The following is a 20,050-nucleotide window of genomic DNA, read 5'->3' on the forward strand; positions in this document are numbered from 1 at the left end:
AACACTTAGCTGACAAAAAATATTGGTAGATAGCAGTCTGCTATGTTTGTGTCTATTGCTTTTCTCACAGCTCTGACAACACCAAAATGTTAATTAGTAGTTGCCTTGCACAAGTGGGCTCAGCTTATTTGCTGACCCCACCTACAGGTAAGAGATGTTCACATTGCTGTACATTGTAGAATTTTTTGCATGACTAGAAAAGTATCAGTAAGCTTAGCAACACAGCATCAAAATACAATGCTTATCAACCTCAGCAAAGGTAAATATTCACTACAAAGCTGCAAAAACTACTTGCTTGCTGTTATTTGTTATGACTACTGACACAACGAGTATACAAGATCACTTCTGTTGCAGTATGAATCGTAGGCTGTGCTGCAGTCCGTTCTACCCTACTGTAGTTGAAGTACATTTGCGATTTTTGCTGAGGACATGGAGTTATATGCTATATAGGTTTTACTCATGAAGCTGCACACAGGTGCAAATGATAATGACATCATCAGAAATACTGTCTACTTGATTCTTGAAGACTTTGGTCTGTGCAGTATCTTCTCATCATTACACTTACCAAACACAGCAAGGTCATGAGTAACATGATTTCCTCATTTCCTATATACTAGCTCTGGTAACTGAATGTTTGAAAAATCAAACTGATTTTTTTTTTAATTTTTTTTAAATCACTGAGTGATTTTTAAATCAATTCTTTGCTGTCTTAGTTTTCCTTGTTCTTCCATCAGGAACCTTACCTCACAGATGCAGCTTACCACTGTCTCAATAAAGTATAATGGCTGCTCTTTTACTTGTAATGCTTACAGAAACTCTCACCTTTTTTATGTATAAAATCATACTGTTGTCAAGATAACTCATACATTCAATCTCAGATTTTTATATAAGATGACAATTATTTTGCTTTTTCAAAACACCAAGCCTCTCGTTACTGTCATCGGTATAACCTATCCTTAGTTAAGAAAGATTACTTCAAACCACCTCCCTGAGCCTGACAAAGACCAGTGACTTAAGATGAATCTTCAAGTTAATTGGCATTATTTTTTAGATGCATCTTAATTTTACCTCCAGTAAATTTTTCACAATTGGTCTCTTCAGAAGCTCGCTCACTCTCAAAAAGAGTTTCCAGTTCCTCTTTCATTCTCCATTTGCATTTTCAAGCATCACCCAATTCCTTCCCATCAGACCTTCCCTCTGAATTTGACTCCTTGGTGTGCTTGCTTTATACATCTTCCTGCACAAAGGCAGCCCAAAGCAAGCAAACTGCAATAGAAAAATCAGTAGAACTAGTGACTGGAAATGGAGCATTGTTTTTGCAATTGCTAGGGCACATTTTTCTCTCGGTGGAAAAGTTCAGATGATAAAGAAATACAGCTGGCTTTTTACCACATTCACAGCACTAGCTCCATTATCCTGAAAGTATATACAGATTATGAATTACTGCTGACAATGCAAAAATAAAAGTGAACTTTCAAACTGCATGATTCTACTGATCCAGTGAAGTGCCACATTAAACCCCCTCTCAAACACCGTACACTTTCAACAGGAAGCAAAGGAGTTTAAGTTTATATTTAAGTTCTTTACAATGACATCCTATTTTAACTTCACCGATAGGTAGAACTGGGTGCTGCAGAGATGTGTACCGATTCAAGAAGAGTACTACATTGCTAAGTTAAACACAGCTAATTAAATGATAGCCAAAATCATCTTCACCACAGCTGCATGTTCGGTACAATCTCTACTTTTCAGACACATCCTAAATCACAACATCAAAGAGTTCATCTCATTTTCTCTCTTTCCATATTGTTTCCAATTTCATGAGTAAAACCTATGGCAGATAACTATTTCCTCAACAAGAATCACAAATGTACTTTGACAAAACAGAACGGAATGGACTGCAGCACAGTATAAAATACGTACTGCAATAAAAAAATTGGTCTAGTATATTCTGTCTGCCAATGAGCAATACCAGCAGCTTCAAAACGACTTACTTGCATGGGAAGAGCTTGTTATCTCCATCAGTTTTGGAAAGGAGTGGAGGTGACCTCGGAAAGCTACTCCGGGGAATTCTTGCCCCAGCTTCACACGAGGACAGTTTATATTCTGAAGCATGAAGTCTCCTGGGCAAGCCCCATCTTGTGACGTGCGTACAGTTTTCCACATTCTTAGTTATCAAGTCTTTGGTCTTGGACAGTAGCTATGTGGTGTTAGTTTTCATCATGCAAGACTGTTTTGCAAGGAACATTTCTTAAAGAGGGAGCTACATACTCTGCAATAGAGAATAATTTATTTGCCTTAGTCCCCAATTAATCTCAATTTTTGAGGCAGGCAAGCTATATTCCAAATAGGTTAATGTTTCCTCTTCACTTGTTTCATTGCTTCTCAGTCTTCATTAACTTTCAATAACTAAGGCATTTTATTTCTGAATGCTACCAGTTCTCTTCCAAGCCAAATAATTCTACTTGCAGCCACCACTACAATTGTACAGTTTATCTAAACATCTCCACCATAGCTCCCTGAACTTTTTAGAGCTCTCCTACTCAGGTATGGACACAGGTCTATAGAACAAGGTTCATCATCATGTGGATCACCTGAATTCCATAAAACATCAAAGATGGTCCATGGAACAAAACCTAAAAATCCTAAGTGTGCATATTCCCATACAAACCAACACACAAGCCCAGGAAACAGAATAAAAGCAATAAATGGGTGTCCAAACTTCTGCCTAACTTTTATCTCATTGCTAAGAAAAAACACTGTGGCAAAACTGTAGCGGATATTCTACTGACTGGTTTTATTTTGTTGTTCTCCAAAAGGTTTATGTTGCCCTTAAAAAAAAAAAAAAAAAAAAAAAATATTAAGAACACAGAGGACAGTGTTCACATCCCTGCTTTCCTTCTGGAAGGAGATTAGGCCAGAGAGACACAGTTTCACTGCTTGAGCACACTGAGTGCAAGTCTTTCATGCAAGCCATTGTGTTTTCTTTAGTAACAGGGATGAAAACCAGAATTTAGAGAGAATTACAGACAAAACACACATACAAAAGTAACTGTAAGACAGACAGATTAGTGAGGATAAACGAAAGCTGAACAATTAGGCACAGTGAGACTATGGTACAGAAAGACCAGGAAGCTTCACAGTGATAAAGTCTACTCAGCCAGACTACTGAAAGAATAATCATCCCTGTGAGAAGGTGGCAGGAACGGTTGCATGACTCGACCTGTCGAGGTTTTATTCTCTATTGTTAGTTTCTGAACTCCCTTAAAGAAAACCACCACTCCCCTACTTCATCATGTTCAGTTAAATAAGTGGAAATTAGTACATCTTAAAACAACTTCAGATCTTTCCCTTTGGACATGACTAACTCAGAGAGACGCTCACCTAGTACTTATGGAGGCTCTACCTACCTGACAAGTTAAGGCACGCTGAAAGCACAGATGGACATAGTCTGACTAGCTTTAGTCTAGCCAGTGCAGACAACAGGAGAAGTGAAAAAAAATAGTAATGCTAATTAAGCTGCAGTAAGGCTTAAAACATTTAAAAAAAAAAAAAAATCCCAAGAGGGCTGAACTTTGATAACAAACTTATGCCACTTTTTATTTTACAGGCATATATCTGAGCTAAATAAATGCAAGTTGGTAGAGGCCCATACACCATGCTCACAGTACCTCCAAAGGAATGCGCAGACTTTCAGACATGCTTTGCTAGGCAGGCAAGCTGGACAAAGCTCCAGATATGGCTACGACCTGTGACGATGGCATGCAGAGTTGCCATAATCCTCCCTGCCTGAAATATCAAGAGCTAAATCTTAACTAAGGGGCTAAATTTCTGCAAAGAATTTTAGCGTGAATCAGAGTACAAATCAGAGTTAGAACTGAAATGTTAGGCTTCACAAAGAAAGAAACCCATTGGTTTATTTACCCCTCTATAACTGACAAACAGCAGATACTTACTAGAAAACCAGCTCGAAGGACAGTCCAACACTCCTTCCCTCAATGTAATTTAATTTCCGGAGCAGCATAAGAACTAATATCTCACTTGTAACTGTACTATGCATGCACAGACTCGTTTGTGTACGCCACAGTAAAAAAAAAAAAAAATTGTAATGAAATAGACTGTATAGCAGCTAACACCAGTTTTTTCTGTCATTCAGACACTATTTTACCAAGCATCACTGGCCACAAAGCCCGTGATAGCTAGGGACACAAGCTAAGCCATTTTCATACAGAGAGAACATTATTTAAGCTTAGACTTTTTTTAATTAAAAAAAATACTCAATCATTCATATTTTTAATATTCCATCTACAAGTAACACTGGAATCTAAGATTAGAAATTAGAGTTGATACCCAAGCAGTTGACGTGGGCTTCCTTTAACCTAATTTCAGCTACCTAAACAGCAGGCAGTTATACTCAACTAATCATGCAGGCTTGCTTTTTACTCAGAAAGAGATGGCTCAATTAGCTGATCCCTGGAGTGCCTCTCCTGTAAATGCACCTTGGCATGCTGCAAATTTCCTCTACAGAGAGCCTAACTTAAATAAAAACCTAATTTATAGATGGCTTAAGGTATGCAAAATTTATCCCACTTCGGAAAGCAAAAGCAAGTTAGTTCTGTTCAAATTTATTTATGCTTTTCCAGATTTTCATGTGTCAAGATCTTCTGCAAATCTCTACACAACTGGTAATTAGGCCAGAATTCAGTTTGATTTTTTGACCACAAAAACAAAATAGATTTGCTATACTTACTGTTCTCACAAGACCTAGAAGCAAATGAATACAGCCAAGATAGGTATTCTACAGGAAAAAAAAAGTTAGAGGAACAATGGGATTGCTGCAAACAGAAATTATTTTCATGTAGAGTATTTCTTCCTTGCATAATCAGGCAATTTTATTAGTCACAACATTATTTTTAGACATTTGTTCACAGCCTTAAGGATAAAGTTTTAATGTAAAGAGCTGTCCGTGTCCATTTTTATTACACTTTAGGGTTTTGGTTTGTTTCTTTCTACAAAAGAAACTGTTCTAACGCAGTTCTTGAGAAAGCACTTTCCAGATGTTAACAACGATACTACTTTCCCAAGCACTTGTATTGTGAGATAAAACTTGGTTCCCTCCAAAAGGCTGTGCTACGTTCAGATAGCATTCTTCTCATTGTCCACCTGCAGTAAAGTTTTGCAGAACTGAGTATTGCTGAAGAACAGAAAACCCTAAACAGGTTTCTTGGCCTTTGCTAGTAGTTCAAGAACCCTGATATCTCCACATTTCAGCAGCAAAGCATTCAAGAGTATTGTTGAAGTGTATAAGGAGACTGTCATATTAAGATAACCCAAGAAACAATTAGATGACAATTTGATGTCAAATACATTCTAAATCTGCTTATATACTTCATTTACATGGCTCCTCAGAAGTGGCTGGGCTAAACAAAACTCTTATTCACTCTCAGAACTGTTATGAAACCTCTTTCTTGGTTCATTCGGGAGACTATAACAAATTATTCAATTTACAATTATATTTTTGTAGAGATCCTTATCTATAAATTTCATAAACAGAAATCAGATATCACTTTTCTTAAATTACTCACTTTCAACTGCTTAGCAAAAATCCCAATCCAACATCAGTAACAGTCCAAAGCAGAGATCTTATTTATTATTATTAATAATAATTTTTAAAAAGACAGCCTATTAGAAATGTTTGTTTCTCCATGGACAACACACAGCTAGCCAGAAACAAGAAGTATTTCTAAAATATTTTTAAAACTACTAAGTTCTTCGAGTTAGGGGGTGGGGTGGTGTTTTAGGTGGTTTTTTTATTAGGAGTATTATATTTACATCAGAAATAGGAGAAACACGAATAAATAGCATTGCATCTAGTTAGATAACACTCATTCACACTACAAACTAGGCATTGGTAATGAAATAACTAACTGAAATCTGTTAATGCCAGTCCACTTAAGACCTTGGGCTACCAGGTCTTTTTCACTGAAGGCGGCAGAAAACATGAGCTGTAAATTCCAGGCTGACCCAGTATTTTATGAAAATAAAGGCCAAAGTTGCACTAGATAACTGGGACACTAAAGCTGTATGAGAGGAAAGAATAGAAGAATGAACAGACAGATCTTTACCTGGACAGCTTTTAGGAAGCAAAGAGATCCTCTGTACTTCAAACAGAGGCTCAAACTATCAGTTACGCTGACAACACTGAACCCCCACATGCCAGACCCAGACACATGCTTCCATAAGAAACTGCAGCTTAAAAGCCAAACTATTGACATTAATGGGTATTTTAAGAATATAACATGTTCATTCACCATTTTAAGATTAACACGTAACATTACTTACTTCACTGTTAAATTGACACTGTCATTAAAGTTTTGAGTTTACTGAATTTTACCCAACAAGTAAAGGCGTGCTTCTTAAAATTCATTACACACTACACTGCAGATACCATGTACACATTTATAATCACAGCAACAGCTTTGGCATCTACAAAAGCGACACAAACAAAGCACAGTTTTACCACAAAGTAAATTAAAAAGTTGTATTGTTGATAATATATTAGTTCCTCTGAAACAGTTCAGAGTTCTAAAGACTGCATTTGTTTGTGTTCTGCATGAAAGAAACAGCCAAAGCTTTCCCAGACAACAACCTATGCAACAGTTAGGCTGTACCACGGAACAGAATTAAGTGTGCAATTAAGCACAGATGTTTGATTTATCCCTAGATAAACACGTGTGAAGTTACTATCAGACTTCTACTGTACTTTGCAAAACTAGAGAACAGCTTTACCAATCAAGTTGACTGATACCACACAACTCAAAGGATTTTGCAATTTAATAATCCTGTGTTTCAGAGAGCGCAATAATTTTATTCTTCAGTTAAGATACACTGATAGTTTCAGAACACTATAATCCTTTGTAGGTATTAATATCAGCGTGAAGTACTTACCCTTTAGCAATAGCTCTTTGCCATTTTCAGTAATTTGGTTTATCATTATTCTTCTTTCTGCTCTTAGTACATGCTTTAATAAATGCCTTCTCTGTGAAGTCCTGAAGATCAGACAAGTTTAATAATATCGTATTCCCAAAAGAACTTTTTTCCACCTCCTCTGACAAACTGACTGCTGGCTGCAATGCTGAATGGGACTGATCTCTTTCAGCAAGCAAAAGGGTTTCTTACAGAAAGCTAAGACAACACTGATACAATCCTAACATTATAATCCTTTTAACACTGAGAAAATATACAAATGTCAGGATCTTACTGAAAATGCTATTTGTGAAATCCAAACCCAGCCACATTTAAGAGGCACATTACCAGCTGTTTGCACACTTATTCAGAAAAGTGTGTGCCACAAATCTGCTGCTCGCTGAGTGTGGAATCAGACAGCATTTTAAACCTGCTAATGCCATGAAAAGTATAGCTGTGACGTTAGCCCTCCAGGCATTTCAGCTTTCAAGTGAAAACAGTGATGTATTTCTTTCCATCTTCAATACGTTTTAATATGATTACCCATTAATGGACGAATCATATGCAAGATCACAAAAAAGCACATCAGCAGAATGAAATGGAGGTTTATGTAAGATACCTAAGTAAATACTAACTTAATGATTCTAACCAGTTCATAATTACCAGAATCCACTCCATTCTGCTCATTCATAAGGAGGTCCTCTGGATACCAGCACACACCACACTGAGACTTAACTATATTGTACAGTAGGTGCAATCACCAAGAATGCCTATGTAATTAAAGATGCCAAGTCACTTTTGAGAAATTGGATTTAGGAACTCACATCACTTAAGAGCTTTCATAATATAACTTGTCACTGCCAGCTGAAAGAAACACTATAAAAACAACCTTTGTACTTCAGTGTAATCCACTTCAGAGGTTCTTTCATGTGGAACAACTCCAAATCATTTCTCACGACTATCCTCCCTGAAACTCCGTCCCTTCACATGCATGAAGGCACCTCAGATACAGCACCCCCTGCATCACAATATAGGCAGAAGCATTCTAGCATTTTCCCTGCCTCAGGAAAAGCCTCTAACCTTGCTGTAAAATGTTCCCACTTTCCCTGAGAGACAGCAACGTACATCTATGAGACCAGCACACAGATTCCATGCGATATTCAGTTTGCCTTTCTCTCCAATACCAGATATGGAAAATTGATTTCAGCCCTGTACCTGTTCAGCTGACCATGGCTGTGCAGTAAGAAAGATGAGAGAACAACAACAAAAAATCCAAACTCAAAAAAAAAAAACCAACCCCACAACACACACCACAATTTCAGACATACCCACTCCCTTCTCCAGCTCAACATGTGCCAAAGAAACAACTGTACAAGCACAAACCATGGAGTGAGAACAAGGAGATAGGTGACAATCATTAAGACAATATTGCCACCAGCTCAAAAAACTTCCTACAGGAAACAAGTGGAAATAGAGGAGAAATGAGCCAGGGTGCCAAGCTTCTCCAGACATACAGAAAATAACAAAAGAGGAGGTTTAATTACTTTGAAATTTTCAATGTATGTACATTCTATGCATTACATACTATATAATGTACATTAACAGACATCTACTATCCATTCCTGGAAGACAGTAGAAAGACATTTGTAATCGGTTACAGCTTATTGTGAAGCCCTGAATGTTTTATTAAGTTTTCAGTTAACTCATATAGAAAGTGCTGAATATCAGATTTTTCTTACATTTAAGAAGTACTTTGTTCCATGTGAAAACAGAGGGGTTTTTTTTAACTAAGGAAAAAAGAAAAGAAAAATAATAAAAAATAAAAAGAGAAAGACGAAAAAGGGCTAAACTTGTATATGCTCCAAGGATGAAGAGCTGACCTTGCAGTGTGAAGTGCTACAAACAGCCAAAACTCACTCTAACTCCAGTCATAATACTTAAAGAAAGTACAAGTCAGCATGAGACTTCTCCAAGCAAAGTTAAGTTAATCCATCCCACTGAACATTTTAGAGGGTGGAGAACGCTCCGACATTGTACATGATAAGCAACAGACCACAGTACTTGTAAAATACATATATTCAAACACACATTTATAAAGAGCTCACAGGTCTTCCAAAATAGCACAAAATATTTCACACTGCAACACACAGCACAGACCAAAACAAAGTCAGGTATCTGGAGAAGCCACAGTGGCTTTTATCATGATTTTACAAAAAGTTCAACAGTTTGCAAGAGCATCAGAACAAACTGAGAACAGCACATTCACTTACAGAAACTCTTCAAGGAGCAACGGGCAACATTAGATCACTTGTTTTCTGCTCCACCAGTCAGGAATTAAATCAAGCACCTATAACAGAATCTAAGTCAGAAGAAACTCCAGGACGTATAACAGTGAGCTTACTCCTGCTAAACAGATGCTTCTACCACAAAGTCCAGAATACAGTGTCTTAAAAGGGCAAAGGCAAAATATTGCAATTAAATTATTCTCTGTGTGTCGCCTTGAGTTACAGCTTTAAAGTTCCCTGCATGTATGCTGAAAGACACCTTAGCAGAAGGCAGATAATCACCACTATCTGGTTACACAGCATTGGGATTTACCAAACATAGCTTAACTATACCTCCTTTCATGTTTGGCTGTAATGTCCCTGAAATTAATCCCTGATATAGCCACCGCATTCTCTGGAACATACAGCTACATCAAAAGTGAATAGTTTGTGTCTGCTTAGGCAAAGTAGCCAAGATACAAGTTATATCCATGTGGGAATTGAATTTGGATATGGTTGGCAACAGTTGGCTTGTGATGCTCTAGAAACAGCTGTGCCCTGGAGATCATGTCCCAGTACAGGGTGCAGAACATGAATATGCATCAAGGGAAAGGAAAGGATCCTGCTGGGGTGAGACAGACAAGTAGTATTACTGCTGAACACTTCATACGGTAAAATCACAGACTGGACAGCGAAAACCTTAGCAGGAGAAAGCTGAAAATAATTCAGGAGCAATAGGTTCTTAAATCAGACCTGCAAGACTATAAGAACTTCTACCTTTATACTTTACATCGACTCCGGATACAAATACATACTGTAGCAAGTAGTAGTAAAAGTGATGCCAGTTATATTATTTAGAAGTGGTTCAGGAAGGCAAAGCTCCTGAATGCAAAGGTAGAATGCAGAGGAGAAACAGTAATGTGCTGTCCTCCATCAGAGACAGCAGCAGCTACACTGTCTTCTTGAATTACTCCTAGTCCTGCCTCAGATCTGACCTCCTACACGGAAATCCGGAGGTGGACTCTGCACCCAGTAACTAAGCTCCGGGCTGCTCAGCTAGCAGGCAGAGACAGGGTCATAACACAAAGTAGCACTGCTATAGATAATTTTATGAAAAACAATTAGACTCCAGGGCATAAAAATTGTGTTTTACTGCAGCAAACAGCAATTTAAAGTATGCAAGTGCAAGTCTCAACAAGTTTGCCCTCCTTAGGAGTTACTCTAACTCAACAAATGGGCAGCTTCCAACAGCACACCATAAAAACCTTTTTTTCCCCCTTTGACACGGAATTGAAAGGCAAAAGTTTAGATGGTCTAACCTGCTTCATGATAAGGAGGTATCTGTAATGATTGAATGATGTTCTAAATCCCTCAGATAAACACAAGAAATTGTTGGCCGCTGGCAGGAGAGGAAAACAAAGGTTGGCAATTAGACTGTAGAAAAAAAAAAAGCCAACGCATACAGTTTTGTTCAGGCGTAACTAGCTTGAACATATACATAGTACAGCATGCCTCTGCCCTAAACAGAGAGCTCTGCATCATCTCTCCTCTCCCAGGATCTTGTTATACAATCTCTGCTACAGTCCCCTGCAAGCCAGCTTCCAACATCAGCCTACAGCTTTGATTCTAATTTTCAAAGTAATCAATGAATTGCATCCTAATTATATTACAGACCACATGTCAATCGATGAAAGAGTTGGGCTTCTAGGACAACGCAGGTCACTCGAGTGGAGCTGGGAGAATGGGGCAAATTAAGCATTCTGGATTCAAGGGGATGGACCTGATGGACAAAATTCCAGGGGACATAAGGCAAACCCAGAATCTGAATACCTTTGGAAACACTACTAAGCCATGCCCTAAGCAAGTGAGCTTCCCAGTTCCCTGTTAGAGCACTGTGGCCACCAATACAAAGGTGGGATGATGACCGTCCCCTCACCAGTACCAACAACCTCCTCCCTCATCCCTTGCCCCAGCTGCCCAGCCCAGCCTGGCACTGGCCTCTCATCTTCTGCTCAGCAAAATGCCATTTCATTTACATTTCCAACAAGTCTTAGGCTGCCTCCAGTCAGCAAAGCATAGCTAACTTGGCAAAACTGCCAAGTTATCAACCTTCCTGTTCATCCATAAGCTAACTGAGGCAAAGCTCTTTTGGGGCAATTAGCGCTTTATTCTGCATGTCAAACTCCACCCCTCTGTCCTACAGAGCAGAATGAAGATCAAAAGACGGTTAAGAAAACATTCCACCAAGAACCTTTTATAGAAAGAAAAATTTTGAAAAAAATGTATTGCCAGAACTTTTCTAACCTATACCTCTGCTACTCAGACATGAATTAAGACCGCTAGAAAGCAAACAGTCTTCTTTTCCAGGCCAAACCTAATACCTACCACAAAATCTAAAGCCCTATTACATGGCCTATTAGGAAAAAAATGCTATTCCTGTAACTCCAGTAACTTCTTTCTGTGGTTCGGAAGTGACAGTTTGAGACTCAGGAAACAATGTTTAAAATAAGAGTCACTGAGGGCAAATAGGCAGTAGACAGCCTACAAAATAACCTCCGGACAGGTGTGCAGAGGATGGCACACTCTGTACCACACCAGACTATATAAAATGCTATCATATCCAAAATCTGAAGAAGTTTACCCTACATGCATTATAAGAGCTGTCATGTAGACTTTTTATATTTAAAGACAGAACATATTAAACGTATGTCAAGCATTTTATTTTGCTAAAAGACTGACATTTTTTTGTGTATGGTATTTCGTTATTTTGCTTGCTTAAAAAGAAGATATTGTTTGCTCAGCATTCACTACAGCAGCCACTGTGAAAGTTGCACAGTTCTCCATGCATGACAAAATCCAAGTATACTGAAAGAAATCATCCAAAGCAGCTCAAGTCAAAGAACAAGGACAGTCCTACTCATTGCTAATGGATCACTTGGCATCATTTAACCAGATGCCTATTGAAAACTAGTAATTAAGAAAGAGGTTTTACAAAATCAAACAATAATAAAAAAACCCAAAACCCGAAACTTTCATGTCTGTGAGAATACAAATCAGCTCAGTAGAACTAAGAGATGCAAAATTGCCGATTCAAAGGTTACTGAAGACAATGGAAACATCCCCAAAATGTAATTCCAATAGGTTTTAGACCATGGCTTAAAATGGTGCATTTTTTTCTCCGTAGTTCACAGATCATCCCAGCAGGATGTAGGTCACAGATTGAAGTATTTAAAGAAAAACCTTGAACCAACAGGTTGAAAACACAAACCCTTTGATCAAATAAATCTTGCTCCCACATATTGGTGATAATAGAAATTTTTCTGTAATATAAATCAGCCTGCACATTAAATTATTTGTTACATCATAGTCAAGAACAGGTGTAAATCTTTAACTTGGTCTCAGAAGGGAAAACTCATCAAATGGAGCTTTTCTCTCCCTGCGGCACTGGGTGTCCTCCATTCTTTTACACGCACTTAAAAAGAAAGCAGCGATCACTAAGTTTCATCTTCCTCAAGGTGGTTGCTGTTCTTTAACTTCAGCAAACGGCATTTATTATGTTTGGCAACATTTCCTAGTCAATGAGGCTGCAAAGTACCTTAATCCCCATTCTACACAGAACTTTAGAGCAAAAGCCAAATTTAAACTTTACATTGAAGAGCATGCAAAAATGTATTCTTTAATTTTGTTGCAGTGGGGAAAAGGAAATGTCACTGTTTTCTTTAAGGAAGTGAAACACTGAAGAAATTTTGCGAGGGGAAATTGAATAACACACACAGAGATCAATTTTATACATGAGATATGTACTACAAACACAATATAAGAAACCAAAAAATGTATTTGAACTTCTTTAGAAAAGTGAAGAGATTGAATAAAATATATAGCTTCAGCGTGTAAAAAAATCCCCAAACTTAGTCTCAAGTTTGAAATGGGCGCTTAGCAAGTCAAAATGAGCATTTGCAGGTAGAATTAGCTGGAAAATCCATGTCTTCTCATGTGCAATTGCTTAGCCTTCTAATACAGGTGTTCTCCGAAACACAAATATTCAGCAACTACAGAAGACCAGCAGAAGGTTGTTTGTCTATCTTCTCTTAGTTTTTTGCAACATAGACCCACACATACACAGTTATGGGAGTTGCCTTCAAATCACTTAGACATATCACAAAGATCCTTCCCAGAGCTTTTCCAAATAACTGAAATACCAGAGAACCCACAAAAAGGCCCATGTTTTTCTATATTTAGCTAAGTCTCCTGGCCAGCAGCAGTTGGCACCAAGACTCCCTTGGTATCGGACAGCTGCAGCCTCTCCAGCTCTGTCTTAATCACTGCATAGATTAGAAGAGGTATGAGACATACTTAGCAAAGGTAACAGTTTATGCAGTAACATGAACTTTTTTCTTTCCCTAGACAAGCATTTTAATAGATGAATTAAAGCTTACAACACTGCAAGCTGCTAAAAGAAACTTCAGGTATCCACCATGGACTCCACTAAAACAAGCTTATCTGAGAAATTCCTTTGCTTACAGGCTATAAAGAAAGTATATACCAACCTCCTTCACCCACCCAAGTGTTATGAACAGCTAATTGTCACAAAGCACTTCTCCACTCTCATTTTTCACATACTGCACTCTTTCCTTATCTGAAGCAAGGGTCCACTTATCTATACACCTGTATTGTTGAAAAAAGTATTCTGGAGTTTGGCTATCAGTGCTGTGCTAATTGCCAACTGCACAAACAGGAGAAAAAAAAAAAAAAACAAACAGGACTTCACAGGGATGACCGTGCTGCTAAGACCCCTTTCAGGATCTGTATTTCAAATTATAACCATTGCTGTGTATCCAACAGGTATCTCACAAGTATCATTTATGGAACAGGAGCAAATATTAACATATTTAGCACCGACAGGACACCTTTAATATTTCCAAATTTTCACATTAAACTTTACAGAGAGGGAAAACAGATGCCGAGCTAAGCAGAACAGAAAAAAACCCCTTTCTTGTCAAAATGCAACTAAATTGAAGAAGGTGCAGTCTCCATACCATTTGCAGCAAGACAATATTACACAAATCACCAGAAGAGACAGTTCACGGACATCAGTGTACTTCTATTCTCAGGTTACTTACTTTCCTCCCAAACAATTCAGAGCTGCTGCCTCAACTCCTCCCCAGGATCCCTCCTCCATGACTTCTTTCTGCAGTTTTGAGGCAACATGAAAAATGCTGAAGATGCACAGGCTACAAAGGTTATGCAAAAATATCCTGCTATGTCTACAGCAACAGCACCATTTACCCACACTGCTGCTAACAGAAGTTCCTGAGTTTAAGATAACCAAAAATATATTTGGACACATGTTTCTGTCACTGCTATTTAGCTGCAGTATCTAATTCACTATAAGACTAATTTTATCTCTGGACTTTGCCAAAACACCTACACATAAGAATTAAGCACTTTGAAAAGGAATTTTTTAGTGATTTATGTATCCCCATTGAAAGTATCTTCAGACATATTTTACGTGAGCTTTATTTCAAGTCTTGCAAAAGACTTAAAGCCTTTACTAGTAAGTTACCACATATTAAAAAGCAGTGAACCAGCAAGAAGCTTAAAAGTACATACTGATGCAGACTGTAAGCATGAGGAAAAGGTCTCAAGTCTAGTTAGAAAACTGTGGGCTGAAAGGAAGCCATGTAATAACTGGAACATAAGCAGAGCAATTCATTGGCAAAAACCAAGGGTGGCAGCTGACCAAAGCTGGTTAGTGACACCAAGCTGATTAGTGTCTCATTTCCACTAACAAAAGTCACAGGAAGATAAATAACTTCCCACAGGACACATGACATTGCCGCACTTTGGTTAAGAGGGTGCACAATCACTGTGGAGCTGAGATTCCTATTAAAGCAAAGCTTATTTGGTTTTTTTAAACACTATTCAGGCCCCACTGTCCCTCTTCTTACCCTGTGTACCCAACCTAATGTGCTGGCATTATTTCAAAGACTGAAGGGATGCCAAATTCACATTTCTCATCCCTGTCGATCCATAAAGCAGGGTTCACATGTTCATCATAGGATCACAGGATAATTCTTTGTACTTCTTTTTTTAAATGGAATATGTCAAAATCTATTACAAGCAGTGGCAGTCAATGGAACCTGCTTAGAAAAAAAAGGCTGATTTTATTCACAAGTAGGCACTGGAGCTATCTGGGAAGGCTAAATTATTGTACACTGACTAACATCTTCTTATGGAAATGGTTGAGAAGAAATTCTATTGCAGAATGGCTTCACGTCTGTAGTGTTTAGATGACACCACACCACCTGATGTCCTAACTAAATCAAAATTCAGAAAAAACATTCAAAACCAAGGCTATGACAAACAAAGGTCAGAGTGAAATAAGAATCTGTCAGAATCATAAGCCTAAGAGATTGTGCAAGGAATACTGGACAACAAAGCCACTACTTTGCACACTTACAGACCAGCTATAAAAAGAGGTACATTACCACGATGGACCATATGCTTGAAGGGCCATATCATTACTGAGTCACTTTAACCCATCTCTGATCAAACCAAGCAATCCAAAGAAGTACTTAAATAAGGTTCTGAATAGCAAGCTGATAAAATAAAGTCTTCCTCGGTGAAGATTCACCAGAACAACTGCAACCAATTCCTCATACTGACCATGGTGGTGCTACCTGATGGCACAGAATGACTGGACAATTGGCATGGCTCAGGCAGCTCTGTGTGCGTTCATGCAGTGCCAATGAAAATAGTACGCACTTTGATAGGGCCACAACCTAAAACTCTGCACTCAAGTCAAAAAAAGTTTACCTCATCTGGAATCAGGGGCATCACCAACACCAACAAATCCCTCCATGAGCCCCGTAATCAGCTGCCACAGAAGGCTCTGGAGAGTCACTCTCTTCCCTCCAGTCTGCAGGCTTCAGCCAGTGCTAAACAGCTGTGACATACTCTGTCTTCAACAGGAGCTTCAATCTCCACCATGTCATATTATCAACGCTCCCCCAGTATACGAGGCTGTGGTACTCTGCATAGGACGTAGAAAGAAGCACCAAAACCCAAAGGAATAACACAAGGGAGTTCAGATTCCCCTCTACAGAGCCATACACCCAAGAAACCTACGGAGAGACAGAAAAGGCTAGTGGGGAAGAACATGCTTGTCAGTACAGGTAGGCAAGACAGCATATCTTTATACATACACCCTGAGGATATGAAACAATACTTAATTACTGTGAAAGTAAATTAAAAAATAGAAGGCAGTTATAGTTCAAACAGAAACAGAACTAACTACCATATATTAAGTGATGTTACTAGATATTTATCAGTTTTAAAATAAAGAGACTCAGCTAACTTCCAGCAGCATGGTTCTGTGCTGCAGTCGGAATAGCAGTACTTAAGAGATCACAGCTTGCCAGCTACTGATAAGACTGTGACGGGGAGCTGAGTATCTTCAAGCGTGTTGTTTGCACACATCCTACAGGCAGTCTCATGTTCAAATGGCAGGCGCTTTGAGTTGACCTTCCTTTATCCACCACGGCAGTAGCTTCTACAAGTCACACTTACCAGCCCATGGCCAAAGCTAGCTACTGGAAAAAGTACTCCACAAGGTCTCCACCTCAACCTGCTGAGATGGGTGAAAAACACCTGTTACTTTCATACACATGAACTACAGGTTAAGTAACCTGAGAGTAAAACAGACCTTTTTTACAAAATGAAGTCAAGGCCCTGCACAGCCTTTAGGGCTAGAGCCTCAAATTGCCTGTGATAACAGACAAGTTGGGAAAAGCACCTACTTTCACCATTCCAAAATGCCCACACTAGAACTGGAAAGAACTGACACAATGGACGTGAAGCCTATGTAAGCTACTTGGTACATGACATCTAACATTCTTTTGAAAACTATGCAACTAACGAAAAAAAAAAAAAGAATGGCACATATTGGAGATTGAAGCACAGATTCATGGAGAACTGAACAAGGTGACAAGGCAGGAACTGGACCTTGATCTCCTGACAGTTGAGTATCACTCAGCAAAATAACCCTTTTCTCTTCATTAAGCACAGGCCTGAGCAGTGCTGGCTCCCTTCAGGGATTACTGTGCATCCAAAGACATTTGCATTCTGAAAAGTTTGACTGCACGGGCAAGGAAGAACAGGTCAGGTGTTTACTGATTTTTCTTTTGTTGCCTAGAGTCACGCATGATTCACAGACAGCAAGTGAGATTCACCAGCTGAGCCCATGGGAAGATCCTCTTCCTGAAGGTTACAGAACTAAACATAACCAAGGCAGAAAAAAGAAACAGATCCCCACAAAGAGCTAAAACAACCTTTTACCAGAACTACTCTACTCTCCAAATCTAAGGGTCCTTCATTTTCCCACTAGAAACACTCACTGTATTTTTAAGTCGATTAATACCTAAAAGTCACAGCAAAACACCGAGACAGGCTGAGCACTGATATTAGCTGCCTGATTAAAGAATGTACTTCTCACCACCCAAAGTCCCCTCCTACTTACGTGATCCTCTTCTGTAAACGGAATAAATTAACCACTAACAAAAAGCAGCTCTGCCTAGCAGGAGCAGTTGTGAAAGCCGCACAGACACAATACACATGCTGTAGTATTCAAGGGCCCGGTTTGAAGGAGAGAGACCTAGCTGGGCAGTCGCATTTTTTAAGATGACATAAGCAAGAAAAAGCAGTCACCTGAGATCCGGCTAATATCACCCGTTTACTTCGCCAGCGGAGCACTGAAAACAGTCGAGCCTATCTCTACCCACGTACTCTGGCCGGCTCTGGAGATGCAGTTTGTGGGAGCAACGATAACGCACCCGACCCCCCGCGCCGGCCCCGGGCTATCAAAAAGTGGCTGCGGCGCGGAGGGAGTCCCCGGGGCGGACCTCCGAGCGGGCCCGGCCGGGCTCCCCCGCGCAGCGGGAGGACACCCCCTCCACCCTCACCCCCGGGGCGCCCGCCGCAGCCACGCCGGCTGCGCTGCCACCCCTCGGCCCGGCCCGGGCTGACAGCCGGCGACAAGGTTCACCCGCCAGGCCGGGCGCCCCGCGGGCCTCGCCACGGCGGCGCGTCCCGGCCCTAGCAACAGCGGAGCCGCCACCGCCGGCGGACACCGGGGGGGGGGGGGGGGCTCCTCTTCCGGGCGTGGCGCCCCTCGCCGCCCCCGAGAGCCGCCACCGGCGACCCCGCCTTTGCCGCGGCCGGCGGCGGGGGGGCGGAGCGGGCGAGGCAGGGTCGCCCCGGTCCCCCCACACAGGGACCCCGGGAGCGGCCGTCACCGCCGCCCCCCCCCCGCCCCGGCCGTGCCCGCTCACCGTCGGAGCTGACGGTGTCGTAGGAGTCACCAGCGGCGGGCGCCGCCGCCGGCTCCCGGTAGTCCACCCAGCTGAGCCCTTCTACGCTGTCGTACTCGGCGCGGTGCTTGTCCTCCACCGGCACCACGGTGAAGTGCGGCATGGCTGGCGGGGCGGCGAGGGCTCCCCGCGGCACCGCAGCGAGGCAGGCGGGACGCGGCGCGGAGCCGGCGGCGCATTCCTGCCCCGTGCGGTCACTTCCTCTCAGGAAACCGCGCTCCTCAACTCCACCCATTCCCCTCCGAGCGCCGGGGCGGCAAGGCGGCGCGGCGGCGGCCGCCGCCCCGGGGGCCGACTGACGGACGGGCGGGCGGGGAGGCCGGGGCCGCCCCGCAGCGAGGAGCGCGCGCGGGGGAGGGGGTCGCTCCGCCGGGCGGGCGCGCTCAGCAGCGGGGGCGCGGAGGAGGGGCCGGAGGCGGCGAGGAGGAGCGGGGAAGGGGGAGCCTTCCTCCCGCAGTCATCGTGACAGGAGCCGAGCCCGGGGGCGGCGGGAGCCGCGGGGCGGGGAGGGGCGGGCGCCCTCCGCCCGCGGCCCTCCCTTGCCGGCGCTGCCGGGCCGCCTCGGGGAGGAAATTTCCCTCCGCCGTGCCCCGGGCCTCCCCGGCCCGCCCCCCCCTCCCCGCCGCCATTTGCTGGGCAGGAGCGATGCGGAGAGGGCGTTGGCGCGCCGCGCCCAGGCGCGGGGGGCGGGCGAGGGCCGGGCCGGGGCAGGCGAAGCGGCGCTTCCGCTGGCGGCTGCCGGCGAGGGGTGGGGGCTTGCTGCCAGGGGCCAGGCGGTCGCGAAACCCCGGGAGGGATGGTGGGGGGAAAACATCAGCGGGCGAGGCGCTGGCTTTAGATAAAGCGGGCGGCCTGCTGGGCTTTGGAGGAGCAGAGCGCGCCAATTAAAAACTCTCCCGCCTCCCAGCAGCCTGTTAAACCCCGGCCTTCGGCTGAGCAGCAGCAAAGCGATTGAAGGCGTCCTGTGACCCCCAGAAGGGGCTTGTTTTTAGGCAAGTGATCGTTAGCTTCAGGTGCGGCAGCTGTCCCCGCTTCCTGTGTTCGTGGTGGCAGCGGGGTGGTTTCTCGTGTGCTCGCTCTCTTTGGCTGCACGAAACCCTCAGAAATAACGTGGCAAACGGAGCAAGCTCGAGGGAAACAGGAAACATGGCTGCACAAAAGGCGGGGGGGGAGCGCGGGGTAAAATACTACACTGGGGAAATTTGAATGCTGGCTGGAGCCAAGGGTATTTCTAGCTATATGCAAAGCAGACAGTTGCTAAGGCAGCAGACTGCCAGGGCAGATGAACTGTGGCCCCGCTGCTCAGGCAGGGGCCTGGGAGCCGGGGTTGCACCATTGTTTTGTCCCAGGAAAAGAATGGAGGCGGTGGGGTGTGCCGCCCCCTCCCAGCAGACGGGTCCGACGCCTGGGTGGCGGCAGGGTCCGTAAAGCCGGGGGCGTGCCTGCCTCTCA

At 42.4% G+C, this 20,050-nt stretch overlaps 1 protein-coding gene across 9 annotated transcripts in view; it reads right to left on the minus strand.

Annotated features, from left to right (window-relative positions):
• Positions 1-18,844, minus strand: part of SLC12A4 (solute carrier family 12 member 4) — a 49,637-nt gene extending 30,793 nt beyond the window's left edge. For 3 of the 9 annotated variants that reach the window (XR_008236809.1, XM_052798228.1, XM_052798234.1), the window contains exon 1: positions 18,560-18,844. Coding sequence is in view for 7 of the 9 variants with exons in the window: in XM_052798228.1 (XP_052654188.1) it covers positions 18,560-18,833 (274 nt within the window). In the remaining 2 variants the exon portion in view is untranslated. Of the gene's footprint in view, positions 1-1,068; positions 1,243-1,994; positions 2,273-6,948; positions 8,060-14,350; positions 15,158-16,046; positions 16,861-17,936; positions 18,055-18,559 lie in introns of those variants that run through there. The other 6 variants (XM_052798230.1, XM_052798232.1, XM_052798231.1 and 3 more) reach the window with 6 other exon arrangements.
• Positions 18,845-20,050: the final 1,206 nt, after the last annotated feature.

The sequence above is a fragment of the Harpia harpyja genome, chromosome 9 (genome assembly GCF_026419915.1).
Source record: "Harpia harpyja isolate bHarHar1 chromosome 9, bHarHar1 primary haplotype, whole genome shotgun sequence".
NCBI classification, from domain to species: Eukaryota; Metazoa; Chordata; class Aves; order Accipitriformes; family Accipitridae; genus Harpia; species Harpia harpyja.